Source organism: Melozone crissalis, unplaced genomic scaffold (genome assembly GCF_028551555.1).
Source record: "Melozone crissalis strain CALT ecotype California unplaced genomic scaffold, PUWL_Pcris_2 ptg000027l_1, whole genome shotgun sequence".
Lineage (NCBI taxonomy): Eukaryota > Metazoa > Chordata > Aves > Passeriformes > Passerellidae > Melozone > Melozone crissalis.
In genome coordinates, this window is record NW_026535805.1 from 86,874,079 (window position 1) to 86,896,875 (window position 22,797).

Genomic DNA, 22,797 nt, shown 5'->3' on the forward strand with positions numbered 1-22,797 from the left:
TCAGCAGGCCCGTGGGAGGCGCATTAGCTCCGCGGCTCCACGGGAAACTTGTAGTCGGAGTGTGATCCGTGCTTCCAGTACGGAGTCGGCATGAAGTTCATAAAGCTGCATGGAGAAGTTTCTAATGCTGGTAGCTACACCTGTAAGTGGTGTAAGTGCGTAAGTGGACAGGCTCTGGGCAGTGGCCTACACTGAAATACACAATAACTTCTGTGCTGCACAGCTGCAGAGTGTGAGCGTTCAAAGCCAGGCCAGGGTATGGCTATAAGGACAATTCTCCAAGTAGCTTATTCTGAATATCCACATTAACTTCTGTGACTTCTACCTGGAAATTTTCCTTTTATTTTAAGGCATGAAGAAAAAAAAAAATCATCTACAGTAACCAGCTCTTCTTGTATCGACCCTGGGATGATTCCGCAGGCAGGGACTGGGTAATTCCGTTCCTTTGTGTGGAGCAGAGGTTTCCATTAGCTGGCACATTACTTACGGCTGGGATCGCTGCTTCCCTCCCTCAGCGTCACGGATGTAAATGCCTGAAACATCCACAGTCTCTGATCATTGCATAAAGTTATATTAATATTCACACCGAGTAACAAAATCGACTCTTATAAATCTAGAGAAAATTCAAGCAACTTTTGTTATGATTGTCAGTGCCAGTTAGGCTACATATTAGTGTTGGCTGAAGCCTTCTAGATTTTCCCGTTTTTGTCACAGGATTGAGCATGCTTTCCATGGACAGAAATGCTGTAGAAGTTTTAAGTCTCTCCAGTGTTGACTCACAGCTGGAACTCTGGAGCGATGCTTATGGATGGACAAACTTGCAGCTGCCACTGAAACGGCGTGTGAGGGAGTCCCACTCTTGGTCCTGGTTTTATCACAGAATTACAGAACTCAGTTCTCATAAAAGGAACAAACTTTATCCGTGCCCTTTGCCACAGAGGGTAAGGCAGGGGAAACAAGAGGTGCACCTGAAGTGTTCAAGGATATGGATTCATCTCTGGGGAGCTCTTCCACAGGCACTGGTGGTGTGAGACACGACACAAGCAAAATACATTAACTCAGGTGTAAAACATACAGCTTGTTTAAATAACACAGCTTTCCAAATGGCTGGATGTTTTATTTACACATTTTTCTAACAATATATAACAGATGAAAAGACAAAATGAATAGATGACAAATGCAGCTATTCTCTCAGAAATTGTTAAAGCACCTTGGGTAGACTGAAAAACTGATCAGACTTGTGTTTGTTTTGTAAATACAGTCTGCTTACTTAGTAATATTTGGAATTAGAAATCTACAAATGAAATGTACCATGTATCAGCACTGTAGTCAAATTCTAAAAATACTATTTGTTATTTAAATATCAATTTAAATTTGAGAGTAGAGTCAGACTATTAGTTCAAATAGATGAAAAAAGGAAATTAATGAAAACTAGATGAAAGTTTTAACATGCTTGATTTATTGCTCACAAGTATTTTGAACTTAGCAACAAGATTTTTGATTATTGGATTGCCTTTTGTGTAAGTGCAAGCACACATGAACATACCAGGGATTATCTCCATGTATAAATGTCAGTAGAATTAGAACTCAGCTTTGTGGAATGGCTAAATAGGGAATGGTGACCATTGGCAGGGTGGCTTCACTACAGAATACATTAAAACAATTCCTATGTTACACAGCTCAAAAGCAAAAAAACCCTAAACTAGCAAAGCAGTGAGGTAATTTAATTGCTAAGAGGTCACAAACTCACTGAAAATAAACGCTCTTGTTTTCTTTTAAAAGCAACTCTGCACCTTTACATTTTGTGCTAGAAAAATGCTGGAAGCTGCCATAGATGTAAGAAACATTCTTGACACTTAAAAGTTAGTATTTTCTGCTGCTATAAATGATGATGGAAGTATTTATAACTTTATATAAGTGAAATGTACACACAAAGTAGTTTTGAAGTGGCTGCAGTGCATTGCAATGGTTTTATTATAACATAAAAATTAACTTAGATTTCTTATGTAATGTTGTACATAGAAAGTGTTTGACTTGCACAAACAGACATCCATCTGAAAATATATTTTATAATCCATTTACAAAAAAATAGATTACGAATCATTTTGAATAATCACTTTTCCACCATTTCTACAATTTGTTTATACACCAACAGGAGAGGTACAACAGCTAGAACAGCTGGCAAAATAACAGCCTAAGACATGGTAAAAAGACAGAAGCAACAATAATCTAAAATAATTAGACTGAAATGGTTCTACCAAAGAATAGTGGCATTTCTTTCCAATAGATATACAAATCTTTGTACAAATGTATAAATGTGTACAGGGTACAGCAAAATAGAGTCCAGATATTGAAAACTAAGGAGTATCAAATCTTTGTTTAATCAGGGTTGTTGTAACAACTCCCATCTAAACATTATCTTCCTTTCTTACTTAGTGTAGACTTAGGTTATGATGTTGTTAGCTGGAATACAGATAGCTAAAGCTGAGGTATGCTTTTTCATGAAAATTGAATTTGTTAATTATTGTTAACAGAAGAGTTGTATTTAAATGCTTTCTTTGTTCCCATCTAATTCGATTCCTTTTTAATACATCTTAGATTTTCTGCTAAAGAAATTACTTCTTTCTTAGTTTGTTACCAATATGTTCAAATAAGATTTTTATAATGGGTTGAGAATATAGAGGCATTAATTTCATGTCCCTTTATGATTCAGTTTGTGTTAGTATAAAAAAGAAGGGTCCAGAGAAGCAAATGGTGAAGTTAAGACATTTCAGCCTTTTAATGGATTTATAAACCACTCTCACCTGCTACCACTTGAAATGCACAGGCAAGAGCACTTCACTGATGCACACAGAGGGTGCAGATGGGCAAGGGAGGAAGGTTTGGCAGACTGCATGGATTTAATTTTCTAAACAAAGGCGATTACAGCATGTACATTTTGGGCAGCAAAGTTCAGGGTTTGTTTTTCCTTCCCCTCCATTTGTAGCCATCTCTTAGGAGAACAGACTAATGCAAACATGATGTCTGTACACATATTGTAGACAGGTTAGTATAGTAAATCTCCACATCCTTTTTTGCCACTTTTGGTGTAAATGATATATAAATCCAAAGATAACAAAGCTCTTTCTTATAATCTGTGCTAACTCCTTAGCTGATGGAGCAGTCTTCGTTGAGGCCTCTGTTCTGAGGAAACTTGTAGGGGGGTCCAGTTGTCCATATATGTAAATCAGGTACTTCCCATAGGGTGAGGTTTACTTACAGATGAGTGAGGAACTATTTAATTTGAATCCTTTGTAGTTGTTTTACAGGCACTGTCTTGTGACTGCTCAGCAGAGCTGCTCAGGAGTCACAGCTTTGCTCAGGGGTTGTTATTGCAGCCTGTAGGCAGAGCCAGTGGGTGCTGGGGACAGACCAGACTGCAGCTGCAGCAGCTCTTCCTGCCAGAGCCTTGCAGCTCACAGAATAAGGGATGAGATTGGGAACCACTGTATCATGCTTAAGGATCAATGAAAGCAAAGACATTGACACAGAGGCTTATGGAGACCCCAAAAACATAAAGAACAAATGGAGCTGATGAAGAAAGCCGTGGTGCCCTTGTGAGAAGAGAAGGGTGGGATGAGGGGAAAGCCATTTTGAAGCTCTGCCACATGAAGAGCCAGGCTACTGCACTTTCTCAGGGTGGGGGACCACAAAAGTGTGGTGAAGCTCTGTAAAGAGTACATGCTGTCAGCCTGAAGAGATTTTTGGTTGGTAACATAAGACATTTTAAGGAGAGTCTTAAACTTTCAAGCCCTTCACTAAAATTCTGAAAACATACAGCTTTTCAATAGCATTCACACATCTGGTAGTTGCAGGGAACTGCCAGTTCCTTGACTCTAGAATCATATTTAACATTCAGGATATACATATAGGATGTATATCTCTTATAGAGAGATGTATAGATATAGATCTCTTGTTTTCTCAGAATGCTCTGAGCTTCTTTTCCAATTCCTGATAAAGAATTATAAGAAGTCTTCAGTATACACATTTATGTAGTTTCTTTAGAGCCAAACTTTACACAAAATAACTTAGCTCTGTGTAAAGGATGCTGTGACTTGCATCTAAAATTGTGTGTGAAATCTTGCACTTGTGTTGTCATCACAATTGTGATGACCACAAATTGGTCATCAATTTGTTCATTTTGAAAGCATAACTTCACCTATTTCCTTCATTTTTAGAGAATGCTTCCTTCTATCATATTTTCATACCTGTTCCTGACTCAAGGCTTACAGAGTTCCTGCCAACACAGATTTTTATTTCAGCTCAGCACACCTCCTCCAGGAGCAACAGTGATGGCTATCCTGAATAAAGGCATTGACTCTTTTTCATGGCACTTTCTCTCCATGTTCTATAAAATACCTGTAAATAAAAGTAAATGTTCCCTGGCTGTTAATGAGAAAATAATCCTGCCAACATCTTTTATGACATTCTAGGCAGTTACGTCCACTTGGAAAAATTTCAGAAACAGCTTGTAAACTCCAGTTAAAAAGGAGTTTAAAGATTAAACTAGTTAAACAGTTAAAAAGATCACCTCAGGAATTTCCTGAAAGTAGCATTAAAAGTAGGAAGTGACAGGTTAAGAACCTCGTTCTGTTTCTCTCCTAGCTGTGCGGTCTAGGCTAAAAAGTAGAGTCATGCAGGTACCAAAATTCAGTAATTTTCCAAAGTCAGCAAAGAGAGCAAGGTCAGGTGCCAGCTGCTCACTGTGTGCTTCAGGGTGAGGATTCACTCCCCGTGCCCTCCTAGCAAGGTTGTGTCACACAAGTGATACTTAGTTGCCATTTGCTACCACTGTTGCCTGGAACTAATTCTGAGTTTTGATCAGTTACACACAAAGAGGATAAAGTGTGTGTAGGTGGATGAATGGTATGGGAAGATAAGGAGCTGGAAGAGAATTATGGTATTTTAACCAACTCTCATCTAAACATTATCTTGCTTTCTTACTTAGTGTAGACTTGGGTTAAGATGTTGTTAGCTGGAATACAGATAGCTAAACCTGGCTGCTTGGTTTCTGATTTTTACTACTTTTGGATAGACTGAGACAGTTTTAATTTGTACAAGGAAAAAACATGGTTTTGCCCAAAACACATAGCCTAATTTTTATCTAAATAGAGGAGTTTTCCTTTTGAAAATAAAATGCTGTGCAACCAGAGGTTCTCTCCATTATGCCTATCAGTTTTATGGCCTAACAATCCCTAGTGCCTGCACAAGAATGTGCAAGTCATGTGGCTGTAAGATACACCTCAGCAGTTTGAGCAAATGCAATTCTAGCAGGTGGTGCCATTTGCTTATGCAAAAGAGGGAATGCAAGTGGATGAAGCTCTGAAACAGAAGTAGAGAACAGGAGAGTCAGGCAGGTAGGTATGACAACATGTGGTACAGACAGTAATAGGGACAGCATGTCTTTTCATTTAAAAAACATTACCATAAATGACAACAGTAAGCATATATTAACATTTTTTCTCTACCAAAGAGCAAGTCATACAGGATGGAACTGTTACAGAAGTAATTTGTATTTAAGTAACTGCTTATTAAATAATTTAATTACCACATAACTTCAAGCAGTCATCAGGTCTTGACCTTAGAATGTATCTGTTACTCTCTGGGATGGAAATGAGAAATTACCAAAGGAAGTAACACCTCAAAACAGGGCAGTCACCCAGTCTACAGAAACCAGTTCTGCCACTAGCACTCCTGCTGTCCCCCACTGCTGACAAAAGGAAGTCCAGACATGTATCAGAGGGCAAAAGTCATCATTTACTGTCCAACTCACACACACAGTGCAAAAATAATTTATAGTTTATTACTCCTGTGAGAAAAGTATTCAGGAACAGATAAACAAGTTCATGTTTGGAACCAAAAGTTACAGAATTTACTGAATTACGATTTAAACTCTGTACATACACAAGCTTATATGCTGTACATTGTCATAATTGTGAAGTTGAAAAATTACTAAATACAGAAGTTATTTGCAATTCTCTTCCCTAGAAAGTAAAATGACAATATCTATTGATGGATTTATGGTGTGTGCATATAGCTCAGAGGACACAGTTATGCACACCAAGTACATATTTCTATTGAAACAGGAGTACATTGCTATACCAGTGCCAGTTGGAGACAACTGGAAGGGTACTGGGTATCTGAGGATTCACTGTCACTATTCAGAAGCCATGTTCTCCCAATCTATTCCCAGCTCTTATCAGAAAGTGCACTGCAGCACTGCCCAGAGACAGCTGCTGTCACTCCCTTCTGGAGGACTCTGCCTTCCAATTACTACACATGGAAGTGACACAATTTGACAGGCTCTCGTTTGCAGAAATCTTAACAGCTGACACCCAGCCCAGTGATAGGAAGGGTCTGGACTGGATCAGGAGAAGCTGAACACTTTGTATTGTTACTGTACACCAGCAAATCCAGGCACTTAGCTCTATCAGTATTTCTATTCTTCACTGTTCTAGAACTATGGGCAAAAGCTTATCTTTATTATAATCAAAAACAATCTCCCTAGACCTCAGTAGGATAGGACATCATCTTACATTCTAACGGTACAGCATTTTAATGAATCCAGGAATTTTACATGTTTGGCAAAGTGCATACTTTAAGAGAATCATTCAGATATTTATAATAGTTTAACTGAACTTCAGAGTCAAAATATGATAAATTCTCTACAAGATAAAGGCACAATATTTACAGGTACTCTTACCACTGCAGCTTTAAATAAGATAAACTAAATAACACTATCTTCTTTGAAATTAAACTGTTAAGAATTATAGTAATAATCTTTCATAAAAAAGTAGATATGCTTGTGCATTTAGTACTCTTGATTCTGGAACCATCTGAACATGGGCATCACTAACATACACCCACTGTCCTCCTGATGCTCCCATGGCTTCTTTCAAACCTGAAATGCAGAAGCAAAAGAAATATTTTTATTGTCTTTCACAACATCATCAAGCAAATACAGTGGCTATTTCAAAAAGCAAGAGAAGCTTCTCATGTACCAGAGTAATTAATTACTTAGATACAGTCTGCTACTCAGTTTAAAACTTACATATCAAAGAGCACTGTAAGAGAAATTGGTGGAAGACAATGCCTAGGAATGAATGCTGCCATGGCTTTTTTCATATTTTTTTAGAAAGCCTAAGACATTTCCAGTACAGCTTCCAACAGGAAGTTTTACTAGAACACAACCAGTTCTGACATAGAACAAAAGTCTTACTTTAAAAGCTGACCAGTCTGAAATTAAGAACATGAAAAGATCTAATCTGTTCTAATAATCATTGCAAGATAAACATAAGACTGAAGGAAATTTTGATTTCATGAATAATGTAAAAGATTGTCATTCTGAGAAATAAGCTTCAAATGCAAAGTGATACTACACAGCATGGAAAGGATAATGCTTGGTTCCCACTTTCTCCCAAGAAGGGAAACAGTAAATATATTTACCTAACTTTGACAGCTTAACATATTATTGCTGCTGCAAATTTTTCACTAACAGATTCTGTCCTGGAAACTTATTTCACTCTTGTCCTAGGGTGACTTTATGATGCTTGTATCCCCAATCATCTGTTTGCATATCCATCAAGTATTAATCAGAAAGAACTAGTGTGCTGTTCTCAAAATGCCAACAGAAACCCTACACCAAACCTTGCATCTTCCATGAAAAATATTCTTGCTGTCCACATTAAACCAGAGTATTCCAGATTTTTAAGTATTAAAAAATTCCCATCCTAAAATATCTAAGAGACACAAAATGCTCAAATATTCATGAAATGTAATTTAATTTAATGTAATGGATTTGATTGGTGTACTAAAGCATTTTCAGATACCAAATATGCCAAATAATTAAATTTTACCAGGCACAACTTTTCAACAGGATGTATTATTTTGAGTAGGAAAGAGAGGAAAGTTTTCCCTCAATTATCTGTTTAATAGCTGAATCAAAATTCTATTATTCAGTTCTATATGGTATTAACAGCAGAACTAGGATATACAACAACAAAAAAGAATAATTAATAGAATCATAGGTTGGTTTGGGTTGAAAGAAACTTCAAAGACCATCTAGTTCTAACAGCTGTGCCATGGGCAGGGACACCTCCCTTAGCCCAGGTTGCTCAGAGCTCCATCCAGCCTGGCCTGGAGCACATCCTGGGACGGGGTTCTACAACTTGTCTAAAAACCACAGTTATTCTCAGCTAAAAAACTATTTGCTATAAATCCCTGTAGACAGTTACTTTTGGTTTACAGTAAAGGAAAGGAAGCTCTGTTTGTACGTACCCAGAACAGATTTAGTGGCAGAAATGTGCTCCAGCAGTTTCTTGGAGGATGTCCTGACTTTCACATACGCTGCATAATGACCCCCTCTCATTGAGCCACTGTGCTCCACTATTCCATACAGACTGTACAGCACTCTTGCACCATCCATAACATTCTGCATTCCCAGAAACACAAAACAAAGGTGAATTATTTCACAGTAAATTTTACTGGCATGTTAAGCAGCTAGCAGCAGTATGGTTCCAAAAGAGGCAAACAGCCATCCACAGCATTTCCAACAGCAAAACACCTCTATTACAACTCAGTAGTCTTAATAATTTAGTTACCATAGAGGCAGTAATACTTGTCCTTAATGCTGTTATATACACCAACACCACCAGGGCACCACAGCTTAACTAACATCAGCTAACATCTATGATATTCTTGATATGAATGGGATTGTACACAGTTACAGTTCTGATATCAAGACATTATCTGAAAAATTCACTCTACAATTTAATTAAAAATCATCATTATCATCATCATCAATCCAATTTAACTTTGGTCAGGACACCAACTGCTGAAGTACAACAAAAATAAAGACTTGAAATTGTACCTTGCAAGATGCAGCACAGAACGGTGCTAAGTCTAAAATCAGTGGGAAATCCACGTGCCTGTTTACTTTCCGTAGACTCAAACCAGCCTTCAAAAGAAAAAAAAAAAAAGAAAAAAAGAAAAACTGTAAAATGAATATTTTTACGAGGTAGCTTTTTTAAGCTAAGGTGTATCATTATACTGTTAAAATTAACCAAATCCAAGAGTAAGATTTTAACTGATTTAAACCTTCTTTGTTATGTTTCCAATACAGTGCTACATGTAACATGATGGACACACAAGGGGTTTCCCTGGATACATCAGGATGGCTAAATGTAGTCTGAAGGTGTTAGAATAATCACAACAAACACAAGATGTTTCAAACAGTGCTTCTACCAGGTCTCCATCTAAAAAGGCAGTATTGGGACCTACAATGACACTTGAAGAACCACCAGTTATCCACCTGTGGGGCAGAGGAATATACAGGAAGGGTCTGGTTCTTACCTGGTGGAATCTTTTCAGGTGGAGAATAAGAATAGCAGGAACTGAAGAAATCAGCAGCTGTTTCCGAGCATTTGTGTAGACACCTTCCATCTTCTTTTCTGTATTTATGAATATCAAAATAATATGTAAAGTGAAGGCAGTCATATGGAATTTTTAAAGTACTTTCTAAACGTCTGACAGAACAGACCTATGCTGTGATGGTGTTGTACTTGTTAAATAAAACACAAGGGAAATTTTGTGGAGTAACAAAAATATTTTCTCATTTTTCTAGTTATTAATAAACATAATCTGTGAAATCTAAACATTATTTTAGCCATTCTTGTGCAAATCAGATCAGAAGCTGGAAGCCTGTCCACTATCTAGGTCAGCTTGCACACTGAGATAACTACATCTTCTGTTACTATAGCAGCCAACTTTCCTGTTAAAACCTAAAATAAATGGATGATCCCTGCATAAAAACTGGAAGGCACAAGTCTCTTTATCTGTTTTAATGTCCTAATCACTAAGAGTTGAGTTTTCCATTCTTCAACTCTTTCTGCATGACTACATACTTTACACTTTTTAAGAGAAAGGTCTGAGGAGGGCTGTCTGCTTCAGGAAGCTTCAGAACCTGCTGGCTTCAGCATTCAGGATTGGGATATGTGGCCTCCAAACCCCCTATGGTGCAGAGGCACAGAACACAGGGTGCTTACCAAAAGTAGCACAGTGAAAACTCCACAGAAAAGCTCCACAGTAAAAGAGAACCTACCACTAGAATTTGGTTTTGCCAAAAAAATTAATATACTGCTTTTACATATGTTCAAAAGAAAATAGTTCATTTGAGGTATAATGGAGCACTTAATGGTTGATTGGGTGACCTCTTATGTCTTTTGTTTCAGAAGGAAAAAATAAATAATGAGTACTTGTGAATTGATTTTGCTTTTCCATGGTGCCCATGGAACCAAAGTGTTATTTATACGGCACTTATAGTCCAATGATGATTAAAGGTATGACTATAAAATACAAATAATTTTTCTGAATTTACTCATGCTTAAATTTTATCTCTCCAGGTATCTATAAGTGCACAGCAAACAGGCAATTTTTTGTTATTATATGAACTCCCTTTATTGTATTGACAAATTATCAGAAGAGCTTAATTTTTTTATTCTTCTGAAATTCTATATATAAAGAAAGCCCCAATTCTCCAGTCCTTCTAAAGTGTTAAGTTTTCATTAAATTTAAGTTGTTTTTCTTATTCAGTGAACTCTAATGGTCTGCTTGGGCTATACAAGCATTGAGGAAAACACTGTCATAAGAAGGTGCTTCTCTCTCATCTCCATTCTTACAAATTTTTGGAATTTTATTTCTCTCTTCATTGCAACTCTCTTTTTTTGCCTCTTTTTCATACATAATTACATTACTTTCCTGAGTATGTAAGCTACAGGAGCGGAAATCTTACAGCATATATGTCAAAGCTTTGAGGATTGTAAGGAACAGAAACAGCAGCAAACATTAGTATTGAGCAATGCACATACTTGGTTTACAGTCATCTTTAAATTCTTTATCTTGGACAGAATAAAGATGCAAAATGAATTCTATGTTACATCTACCATTATGTTCTAATATAAAAATTAGTCCTGTTGCCATTGCCTGGTGAAGTTTTAAGTTGTTACAATTTTTGTTTGGAGAGACATTTTCTATTTTCTATTTAACAGCAGGGAGGCCCATGCTGGAGCAATGGAAGAGAAGCCAGCACACAGACTTTGGGAAGCAATGCTGGAAATTGTCCAGAGGTACAAGCACTTTACCTGTGGAGTTGGTTTTCTTCTGATACTTCTGTTTCCTTTCTGTGCAGCTCTCACATAAAAGCTTGTTGTTCCCCATCAAGAGCTCTACAGAGGTGAACTGGTAAAGGCAGGACTGAACAGAACATTCCTTTGAGCTAGTTATGTAGCTTTGGGAAAGTGTCTGGAAAGCATTTTGAGGGTTTTGGGATAGTGAGGATTTGCCTACTGAGAACATGGAATTATGTGATAAACCCAATGCTGGATCTCCACAACTTGATTTTTTGTCTTCAGTAATAGGCTCACAGAAGCTAAGCTTGGATATGGAACTGGAAATCATCTCTTCGGTGCTGTCGCTCGGCTTGTGCGGTGATTTAGGGTTTAAGGGGTTCCCACGCCCACCAGGCACGCTGCTGGGGGGGCTCAGAGCTGTTTGCCTGGAAGCACTTTCGCTTTCTGAGGCCTCACTGTCGGCATCAAAGCTGCTCTCGGAGCGGCTGGCTTCCTTCTCACTGCCCTCCGTCTGGCTCCCATTGACAGCCGCCTCTGCACAGGGCTCCTTGGAGAACAGGACACCAGAGCCACCCTCCAGCTCCAGCTTTCTGGCTTTTTCCTGCATGATAACAGGACTTCTTTCTTCTGCCTTTGAGGAAGCTTTTCTGGCAAGCCGTCTCTCATGGTTCAATTGATTCTGTAAATGATGGCATTATTATTTCAGTAACAGAGGGGAGAAACAGGAAGCAGATTTGTAAGCGAACAAATCTTTCACAACACGACAAATGCAAAGCAAATTATTGGGGGTTTATATTGTTCTATATTCTCCATCTCTGTTTAAGATAGCTGATTTCCTTAAGAAGTTTTTAAACTAACTTAGGATTAGAAACCTACATCCCAGTCAGCTAAGTCAGCTTATACTTACTGTGAGATCAATACTTCTCACAACGAATTAATTTCACTTTGTGACAGCTGTACATGGCACATTTGAAGTGGTATTCACTTAATCCAATTTAAGCTTCTAAAAGGTCCTCAAGTTTAAGTTACTCCCCTGACCTCCCACGAGAGGCCTTAGTTGATGAGCAGCTCCAGAAAAAACTCAACCTGCCTAATGGGCATTTGTCATAGAATTAACTGAGGCATCCCTAGGAAGATGTTTGCTGATTTCAATATCATCTGAAGTTGACTTTGTTTTCAATCAAGATTGCAAGAAGAAGTAAAAGATTGCTTCCACAGAAAACTACTCCTATAGATTTAGAAAACCGAACCCACAAAGCTGCTATAATTTTAGGTGATTTGCAAATGTTCATGATTCTTTTCTTGCCTTCTTTTGTTTGGCTACTTCCCAAAGGAAACTAACAACTTTCCTTCCCCTTTTTTTTTCCTTATTTGAATTGGATCAAAATTCCAGTGGTACCAATGGGAATCCTTCCATTAATCTCAATGGTTTGAGTTTGAGGCATTTTCTTCTATAACAATCAGTCTCTGCACTACTTCTTTCCATCCTTTCTTTTGTTTCTACCTCATGACTATTTTCTACTTCTGTGTCTTTCTCTTCTCCTATCATTCTTTTATATTTTGTGTTTTATATGTTGTATTTTATACATTGTATTTTTTCCTCACATGTGTTTAATGTGTTAGGACTTGATGCAGGAGGGTTTTTATGGCATGGAACAGAGCACAGACCCTTGCAACAGTCCCAAAAGCAACATGAACTGAAACTAGCCTGCAGATTCTTTTTCCTTATAAATGAAACCCTGTAACTGAAAGCTAAATGGTTACCAATGACTGTCATTTCTCATGCTTCTAATGATGACCTAAATATTTTAAAACAAGTCCATGTCAGCTATATGTATACTAGAAAATCCCACTGACATGTATGAAAATTCCTTAGAAGTTCTCAGTCACCCTAGAAACCTGAGTTAACTCAGGATGACTGGTAAGTGTGAGTAGTTAAGTTCTTACCTTATCTTTTGTTAAAGTGTGTTTCTTGACAATTTTGGGTTGATTATTCAGAGTACTGATAGAAGAACAATTATACTGACCAAGATCTGCCTCCTGTACACTTTTACTTTTACCTGTTCTTCCCAAGGGCACAGGTTTTGCAACCTAAGAAATTAGACAGGAAATTAGGAAAGGCAAAATGTCCATTTTGTATTCCTTTGCAACCTACAGAAAAGATGAATGCATGTGGATTTTTTCCTTTATATTGGAAGTGTGACCTACATAAAACCAATTAAATGGCCCCCTGAATTGTGATATAGGGCTACTTTCTAATTTTTTTTTAATCATGAACTCACTGTCAGTGTCTCTGAAGGTTCAACTGAAAGCCACAAGAAATAGGAATGATACAGAATTTCTGTATGTAATACAACACAAAATAATCTATTCTACTATTGTGTAAGCACATCCATAGCTGTACAAGATGTGACTTTATCAAAAGGGACACGGTCAGTCCCTGGTGCAGCCTGTGACAACAGAGCTGCCACATCCCCCCCATCACGTTACTGGCAGCAGCACAGTCACCTGTGAAGGAAAGTGCTGGCTGTAAAGTAATGCCCACCCTCAAGCAAGTGCAGCCACTGCTACACAGCCACAGAAATCACCCTCAAACAGAACCCACGAACCTCCCTTGTTACACACGGGAGCCAGGAAGCACAAGGGCCCAGATACTCAAAATGCTCTTAAAGCCTAAACTCCCACAGGCATCTGTGCTCAGGGCACCAACAAAGATGAAGAATTGGTTATGAAAGAAACTGGTGTTTGGAGAAAAACACATTTTGTACAGAAATAAATATTACATTAATTACTCTCCCTTAAATGTAGATGAATATACGCAGGATGGAGGAAGAACCACTCCCAACCCACACCCACTACTCTCAAATGAAAAGCCCAAATCCTGAAAAAATAGCTTATGCCTTCAAAGGAACACAGTTCCTCTGCAGCTAATGGAGGTGATCCATAAAATGCTGAGAACTCCAGAATAAATAAATTCAAATATCTATTTTTAAAGTGTCTCATCCTGTAGGTAAACATCAGCCCAAGGGACTCAGGTTCTCTAGATACAAACCAATAGGTTAGAATCTGACTCTCTGGACCTCCAAAAAGGAAAAAAAGGCTTATAATCATTCTATTTATATAAGTACATACTATTAAATTAAGCTAATATAAGATCTATATATTCTGTGGGTTACTATAGGCATTTGATGCAAGTTTGGACTAATTTAAAGATATATGAACTTATGACATTGTACGCATATATATATAAAATCATATAATGAATAGATGGATAACAGTACATGTCTTTATGGATAAGGTTACATTGTTAGGCTTAAATCAAAACTTTGTATATATGGATAAGTATCTTCATAAGGCTATTAAAAACAATCCACTGGAAGCAATAGGTACTTATTACATATTCTGTTTCTTACCCTCTCCTCTATTATAGGAAGTGAAAGATCAATGAAAGGTTCTTTTACTGTTGAAATCTTGAAGAAAAAGAGAAAATGCACTTAAACACAAAGAAGAGTATATGGGTTTAGTACATAGCTCCCTTTATTTAATCAATTTGTTATCAAAAACTATACAACAAGCTAATTACTTACAAGATGTATGAAACTACAATGAAGAACTTCCCACTAACTTTAAAAAAAAAATATTAAGTCTAATTTTCTTTCTAACACCACACAAAACTTCAGCATGTAAGGTAAAGGGCAAGGCCATCAGTCTGGGCATGAACTGACTTGAAGCAGTGTGGTGCTCACTTTCTCTGAGCTCCAGGTGGAGTTTCAAGTGGGCCCCCGTGGTACCCTTTTGCAGAAAGCTACCTTCTAGTGTCTCCTGATTCTGGACACTTCTGCACAGGTGTTTGAGCTGTTATGCAGCAAGGACTGGTTAATGACAGTTAAGTGACAGGTTCTAACCTCATGCTCTCAGTTAAGATTAAGTCAGCCTTATTGGTTACAGTCAAAAGCTTTGTTAGATTTTTTGACACCATGTACTAATTGGTAAAATAAATCCAATTACAGAGGAAAAGGGACTTGAAAGAAAACCAACCTCTTTTTTTGTACTGAGGTTTCATTTTGCCATATATGAGCTGGAAACATCTTACAAAGCATACCTAAGGACAATCTCTTCCAGCACTTTCCATCTGCCTTTATCACTAAGTTCCTCAGGCTCTCTCCCTTGCTGTTCTTGAATTCCTTCCAAAACTGACTTATCTTACCTCTGAAAAGACTGTGAAAAACAAAACCTTAAAAAAGGAAGTAAAAATAATGTTTTACATTTAAGTCACAGCCATGCCATCAATTACTGTCACCATGTCTCTTCTCTTGTACTTGTGACCCCATCTTCCACCTGTGACACTTGGTATGGACTGCAAGCTTAATTTACCTGTTGTGCCAGGGACTGAGGAATGTTTAGGTTCCAGAAAAGCAATAAATGGGATCAAAAGCAGGCAGCTCTGGTGCCTGCCTGCCTGCCTGGTGAGCGATGTCCAAACAGGGGCTCCTCTAAAGTGTCGCTTTGCATGAACAAACACGTATCAAAAATACCTTGCCAGTGCAGGCAAAGGAAAATGAATGCTAAACTCTTCCTCAAAGGGCTACAGCTAGCATATTCTCAAGTCCTGTGCAGGCAGAATATAAGAAGCCAGCAAAAATAGATGAGACATGCAAAATACATACAACCTCTATTTTTTATATGGTCAAAGTTCTTCATTGGTACTAGTAGCACATTGAAGAGTAATCTGCACATCACACACAGGGAAGTTTACCTGGCACTGCAGGACTGTGCTTACTTTTTCAGATTGATTAATTTACTTAATCTCTATAATATGAAATAGAATGTTTTAAACCAAACACAAATGTAACATTCAATTTAAAAAGTCATGCAATTAAGATTTTTCTCTGTCAAACTTAAAAGAAAATTATAAGGATCATGGAAAGCATTTATGATGGAATGTCAGTAATATTAATTATGAAAGGAATATACTGTTCATTAGGGTTATTATGTTAATTATAAAAAAGATTTCAAAGAAAAAGAAGTCATTTTAGCATTTTCCCACTCATTCTAATTCAAAGTAAGTAATTTCCAATTTTCAGGTGTATCCCAACAGAGCAGGCAGGAGGATTTATGTTTTAAAATAAGTGTTTCAAAAATATCAAATAACATTGGCGTGTAACACATATGATTATAGAATTTGGAACCTCCAGCCTTAAGTCAGATGTAAAATCAAGCCCAGTACTTGAATCCTTTTTGAATTCAAAGGATCCCTCTTCTTAGGTCAGGGAGGATAATGCTTTAAAGAAGGAATAAATAATTTCAAATGAGAAACTTCCAATAAAGTCTTGTTTTTACAAACAAACAAACAAGTATAAAATTGGCAGCACAATTTTATACTTTCAAGACAATGTAATCAAACCAGTATGTGATCTATTCCACATCAAACCAAATTCCAGAATACCTACATTTTCACATTCCTCACACATGACAGTGCTAGTCAATTCACCAACAAAGATCCTATCTATGAAGTTCATCTTCACACCCTCTCTTCCATATGCTGAAAAAACATTGCTTTTTTTAAATGTGAAAAATAATACATCCAATGCCACACTATAAGTACAACAAAATTCTTCCCAAGATATATTATGAAAGCACAATTTTAAACATATTCAAAATGTTTTGAACACAATACAGTAACCAATACATCATATACTGTGTTATCTCAACATTTAAAAATATTTTAGTGAGAAGGTTCCCTTTTATCCTTCCCTTCCCCACCTTCTGTAACAGAGTAATAATATTGCGTCTCTTAAGAAAAAGCTTTTTATATCTCAGTTTTCTTTTGAGTAAATAATATTGCATTGCTTTGATATAGACACTGGGGTAAGCAGAGAGATTCTCACCCTTTCAAAATGGTTTTTGCAACTATAAAGCTCTAAAATATAACAAAATCCTTTTCTAATACATCTTTATGCCTTAACTTTTGCAGATTTGGGAAGGATAACTTACAAAAGATCTTAATCATTAGGACTTTAATTAAAACAAAATCCCCCAAATTAGAACTACTGAATAAACAAACATGAAAAAAACCACAAAAACCTCTTCTTTTGAAAAAAAAAAAGCCTTCTTTAGAAACAGCTGTCTATCTTGACTTTGTAATTGTATTTAGAGTGCTCACAGTACCAGTCAACTGAGAGGAATCAGTTTAATTTATGGAAAGTGGCCTCTCTGAGTATAAAGTAATGATGACTATGTAACAAATATAGAGCAGGCTATTTTAGAAAACAAAATTAAATTCTACTTATTATAAAGAGTTGGATTAACTCTGGGGAGCCTTTCTCCTGGATAAATAGACGCAAGCCAGCACACACTAAGCTCTCAGACCTTTAGGTACGCACTAGGCGGCACTAGAGTAACACAGAATAAAGCCTGGCCATTACAGCACTGCAGATCTCCTGCTCCCAACAGGCAGTTCAGAAAAAAATGGTATTTAAAGACTAGTGCAGTTTTAGAAGTTTTCAATAAAGAGTTGCATACCTTTGACTTTTCTTCTAGTTTCTTCATCTGCTGTCTTAGTAGTTGGGTTATTGAATGCCTTTAAGATACCAGTTTGTATACGCTAGAAGTAAAAATAAACCCAAGTATTTTAAGTGTAAACATTCTAAAAACTAGTCATATTTGATCAGACTTTATCTTGTCTTATTTCCATAAAATAAATGTCATGTAATATTATAAAACTATTGTTGTTATTCACTAACAATGTCAAAACTCCATGAGCTTAACTTTTGTAGATAATCACCCAAAAATTTCCTTCCCTTAAAAGGGAACCACCATAGGGCACCTCACAGGTTACCAAGAAACTAAGAGATTTTCAGTGAACTAATGCTATCAATCTCTCCCACTGCAAATGGACTTACACTGATTAACTAGGATACAAAATACTCAGAAGGCAGCTAAGAGCCTTTCACTAGACAAACTTCAGTGACTGTGTTTGGGCAGTATTTTTATCACTTCTGTTTATTTTCTAACACTGCCAATTCCAGAGGTATGTAAGAAAACCTTAGAAGAGAAAGAAAACTTCTTATGAATTCATGTAAATGTTACCAACTTTTGTTTAAAAAAAAAACTCCTAAAAACTACAGTTTTGAAAGAAGGATGAGAAAGAAGCAAATTCATCAATTAGTTGTAGCTGCCCCTCCAGACAGGAGGTGCTTCTCCCTGTTATTTCTCAACTGCCTGGAAGTGAAGAGGCATTGTATTCCTGGCAGCAGAACTGCATGGGCGGGTAGAAAAGCCCAACCTCTGACATGCTGCAGAGAGGGAAGCAGGAGGATGAATCAGGTCCCCTGACTCCAGCTACTATGCTTTCCCTTTTCCTGGCACATGTCCTGTCTCTCTGATCCACAGACTCTAGTGATATGTACAAGACTCCCTTGTCGGTGCGCAAATGACATTTGTAATTAGATACTGAAGTCACACTTAGGGCAAAGTACCATTCTAAGAGACAAACACCAAACCTTCTGCAAGCAACTCAAACCCTCTGTCCTAACAGGAAAAGATTAATAGATGGCTCTAGTTTCCAGGCAGCAAAGCACACTTCCAAGCCACATATCACTGCAGTGTGAGGATGACAGACAGTGTCAGAGGTTTGGTTTCCAGTTCAGGCACCCATCAGACCAAGTCATACTCCGACCTTATGAGTATGTGACCTGGCTTGTGAATTAACTCCCGCTGCCCCGAGCTCAGCTTTGTTCATCTTAAAGCCAACAATATACTAAAAGGATTAATCAATAGGTAATTCATGAAGTTGAGCACCATAAATGGGTTTAGGGCCATAAGCAACCCTTTTGTTGGGATTAGCGCGTTGAACCATTTATTTAGGTCAAAGAAAGACATAGTCTTTGAATGGGCAGGGTGCTGTGGACAATGGCAGCAGACATTAATCAATTAGCAGCAGGGTTCAGCCACTTCAGGCCCCGGTGTGAAACCATCTCCAGCCCACATTGCTGGGGACGCAGACACTATGTCATCTTTATTGTTACATGGCCAAGTTTTTAGCTGAAAATCCACTTGTGTACACTTCCTAACTTTTTCCTCAGCAATATGAAAAAGTTCGGCGCTGGTGTCAGATACAAACACAAAGTCACACACAAGAGGCAAAAGTATAACAGGATTTTGGTTAGCTCCTATAACTAGTGTTATGTTATGTATTGTATGTATTTCTCATCAAAGCTAAGGGTTTAAAAACAACTAATCCTGGCAGGGATAGGGGAGCAGGGATGGCCGGGCTGCTGCCTGTGCCCAGCTGGTTGTCTGCCATCTACAGACCTGAAACATGGGATAATTAAAAAACAACAGAGAGAGGGAGGGGGAGAGAGCTTTTCCCAGTACTGTCGGTGGCAGAGCACCCCGAGGTGATAAAGATGTGTTTGCAGTCATGCACCATTAGGGCAGCAGTGGGATGTAATTGCAGGGCAGGGTGGCACCCACGGCTCTCTGCCTGTTGATGGAGTGGCAGAAATACTACCCAAAAATCACTGTAAACTCTTACCATCTTCCACCACTCTTTTGAGGTAGGTACTGTAGCTGTCACTGCTCTCTAATAATAAATGATTTAAAAGGCAAATGCTAATGCAGGTTATTGCAATGATGGCACATCCACTGGTGAAGCTGACAGGGGACTGACTTGACGGGAAAGCACAAGCACCTTCTGGAGAAGCAGCTTAGTTGTTGCAATAATCCTGCTTTCTGTGATCCCTCCTTTGTCAAGAAAACATAGTTTTAACCTTTTGTTACATGAAATAAAAAAATAATAAAGTTTCTCTCTGCTGCAAAAATGTAGCAACTGTTTTCCAACAAGTCAGCTGCTTCTGCTGTGTGCTGTGTTCACGACATGATTTTCTAAGCATGAGTGTCAAGGTTTGACTGTTTCTTCTTGCAGTTCAGTTCTGTTTATAGTCAAGAAAGCTGACAAGACCAGTAAATATTCATATTCTGGCAGGATGGGGATTTGTTCAGCTCTACTGTAGTGTCAGGAACCAGGCTCAGACACAGCTTTACATCTTATCTGTGAGATAATTCAGCTCAGGATCACAACATTCACTGGGTTACTAAATGAAAGGGAAGAGGAAGTACTCTGGTACTCTGGTCAGTACAAGATTTAAGGCCTTCCTTTAGGGGAGACCTAGAAAAGGCTATTTACCACAAAATATCATCTGAAAACAAGGGTCCAAGACTAAGTCAGACAGATTAAATCTGAAATGGTCAAAATAGCAACCAAACACTCCCTTTCTTGCATGAACAATGCAGGAAGCACAAATAATTAAGGAAAATAAATAAACAAACAAAAAAACCTATACAGGGACATTTCCAACATAACAAACTGCTTCCATACTTCACATATTTGGATGTAGATTTTAAGAAATGAAAAGCAGAACCTTATTGACAAAGCAAGGAATTCTTCACACTTTCAAGAGACACAAGAAACTTTGCAAGATTTTCCCCTCTCCCCCCACAATTTTCAGTGAAAATTTTTGGTTAAAATTATGGGCAGGCCCTTAGCTAAAAACTGCTAATTTCTGATACATAGCTTTAAAAATTCACTTTGTCAGCTAATGCAGAAGTCCTGCCTTTATTTTCTTCATGTCTCAGATGTCCTTTTTTTCATTTTTTAAAAGGCAAACAACTTGGATTCCTAAAGTTGTCATGTTCCTCCTACTAACTGAAACTTTGATTCCAATCAACTATTTTAACAAATCAACATGAACATAAATAAATATCTTTCAAAAAAAAAAGTTTTTTCTCAAGATAATGAAAATAGACACTCCTGCTTCAGGAATACATCTTTAAAACTCTGGGAACATGAAGAACATTGAAGCAATCACTAGTAGTTCACTTTTAAAAGGCACACAAAGACATTACTTTTGTCTCCTCGATCCTGATTGCATCCAACAGATAGTGCAGAAGCTCCTGGCTGTCCTGCTGCTGGAACCCCTTAAATCGAGGAGCCCTGTGAAAGAAACAGTGAAGAATTTTTAATTATCTTGGGAGATTCTTCACAAGACAATGTCAACAGCAGACACTTTGCTGGGATACAAATAGGTACAATCCCTGCAGAACCTCATGGGGCTTTAGGAAGCTCCTGGTGCAGTAGGCAATTGCTCAGCAAGGTTGCACTTTGACCTGGGTTGCAGTTTGATTCTATGGAGTATGGCCTGACTAAAATACAGATTTGCCAGTAGTCTCATCCATGCTAGCAGCCCTTTCCTGACAGACTACACCAGTACTTCTGTACCACTACTCATTCATGACATTCCCAATGACATGGAAGAGAGAGAAAAAAAGATTTTCCAAGTGCTTAACCTCCTTTGTTATCTCACCCTTTTCTCAATCAAGGAGAAATCTCAAATGTGCATGAACAGTCCTTTTAGACCACCAGCAGCATCCACATCACCCTCAGAAGCGAGAAGAGGAAAAACATCCGTTTCTGACTATGCTCCCATTTACACTGGTGATCTTCTTGGCAACTGCACAGGAGTAATACTGCATCAGTTCTGAGACTGCCACTCAGTAATATCAACCACTACTATTCAAGCACTGTTGAATTCTTTTTTACTATTCACAGCAGCTAAATGTACTCTAAATATCACATTTTTCAGGTGTAGATTACATAGAAATAAGAAAAAATAAACTTATGAGTACATGGACAGATCCTTCAGGTGATCCTTAAAGATAGATCCTTCTTACCCCAGCCAGAAGGCTCCTAATTAACAGTTTGAATCTTCAGGATCGTGCAACCCCAAAAGAATGAATAGTATTCACTATTAACACATCTCTGTTCACACTGTGTAACTGACTGGCCAAACTACACCTGGCCTTCCAGGCAGGTTACCCTTTAGATGTTTAATTACAGTCTTGAACTACTTAATCTAAAATGAGATTCCACAGAACCACAAGGGGTTGGAAGAGACCTAACCCAGCCTCCCTGCCCAAGCAGGGTCCTCTAGAGCAAGTTACTTAGGACTGCAATGGGTAGGTTCCTGAATTTCCAGTAATGCCACCAAAAGGCAGCTGTGACTCTTGCTGCAGTCTGAGGTAAGCACACACAGGTGTAACCACGTGCACCCCTTCCCAAACCTAGCACAGGGGACAAGGGGATTAGCACAGCTCAAACAGGAATTTTATCAAACTGGTAGAGCCAGCCAGAAAAACCAACCACTCACTCAGCTCCTCAATTTCATTAAACACACATTGAACCAGTTTTCACTCTGAGCTGTGGATTGCATGCTGTGGCTAGCCAGTACACAGAGCTGCAAATACCTATTGCTATTTCCCCTGGCACAATGATCTCCCTTGCCCAGCAGAGCTCTTCAGCTGCTCAGGGTTTTGAGGGTTGGTTAGTGAGGCTTCCATCCCACTCATACACTAAAGCTGCTCAGATCTGCCTTAGAAGTTTGTGCTGACAGGAGAAATTACAGAAAACACCCCAGGTGTGCAATGTGCCCACAACAGCAAAATGTAAAGCAGGGCAAGGTGTTGGGGCACACCTTGTTAGGGCACAGCAGACATGGGCATGGCAGGAGGTGATACAGGGTCTCTGCTCTGAACTGCTCCCTGCAGGCACTGTGGGGTGTAACTGGAGAAGGAC

The 22,797-nt window shown here is 38.2% G+C and overlaps 1 protein-coding gene across 6 annotated transcripts in view; it reads right to left on the bottom strand.

Annotated features, from left to right (window-relative positions):
- Positions 1-5,775: 5,775 nt before the first annotated feature.
- Positions 5,776-22,797, bottom strand: part of USP45 (ubiquitin specific peptidase 45) — a 50,226-nt gene continuing 33,204 nt past the window's right edge. For 2 of the 6 annotated variants that reach the window (XM_054279151.1, XM_054279150.1), the window contains exons 9-18: positions 21,072-21,159; positions 17,688-17,769; positions 16,616-16,707; positions 14,579-14,635; positions 13,113-13,256; positions 11,178-11,844; positions 9,391-9,488; positions 8,909-8,995; positions 8,317-8,470; positions 5,776-6,940 (exon numbers count right to left, since the gene is read on the bottom strand). In XM_054279151.1, the coding sequence (XP_054135126.1) occupies positions 6,807-6,940; positions 8,317-8,470; positions 8,909-8,995; positions 9,391-9,488; positions 11,178-11,844; positions 13,113-13,256; positions 14,579-14,635; positions 16,616-16,707; positions 17,688-17,769; positions 21,072-21,159 (1,603 nt within the window). In that variant the 3' untranslated portion in view covers positions 5,776-6,806. Of the gene's footprint in view, positions 6,941-8,316; positions 8,471-8,908; positions 8,996-9,390; positions 9,489-11,177; positions 11,845-13,112; positions 13,257-14,542; positions 16,447-16,615; positions 16,708-17,687; positions 17,770-21,071; positions 21,160-22,797 lie in introns of those variants that run through there. The other 4 variants (XM_054279152.1, XM_054279153.1, XM_054279156.1 and 1 more) reach the window with 4 other exon arrangements.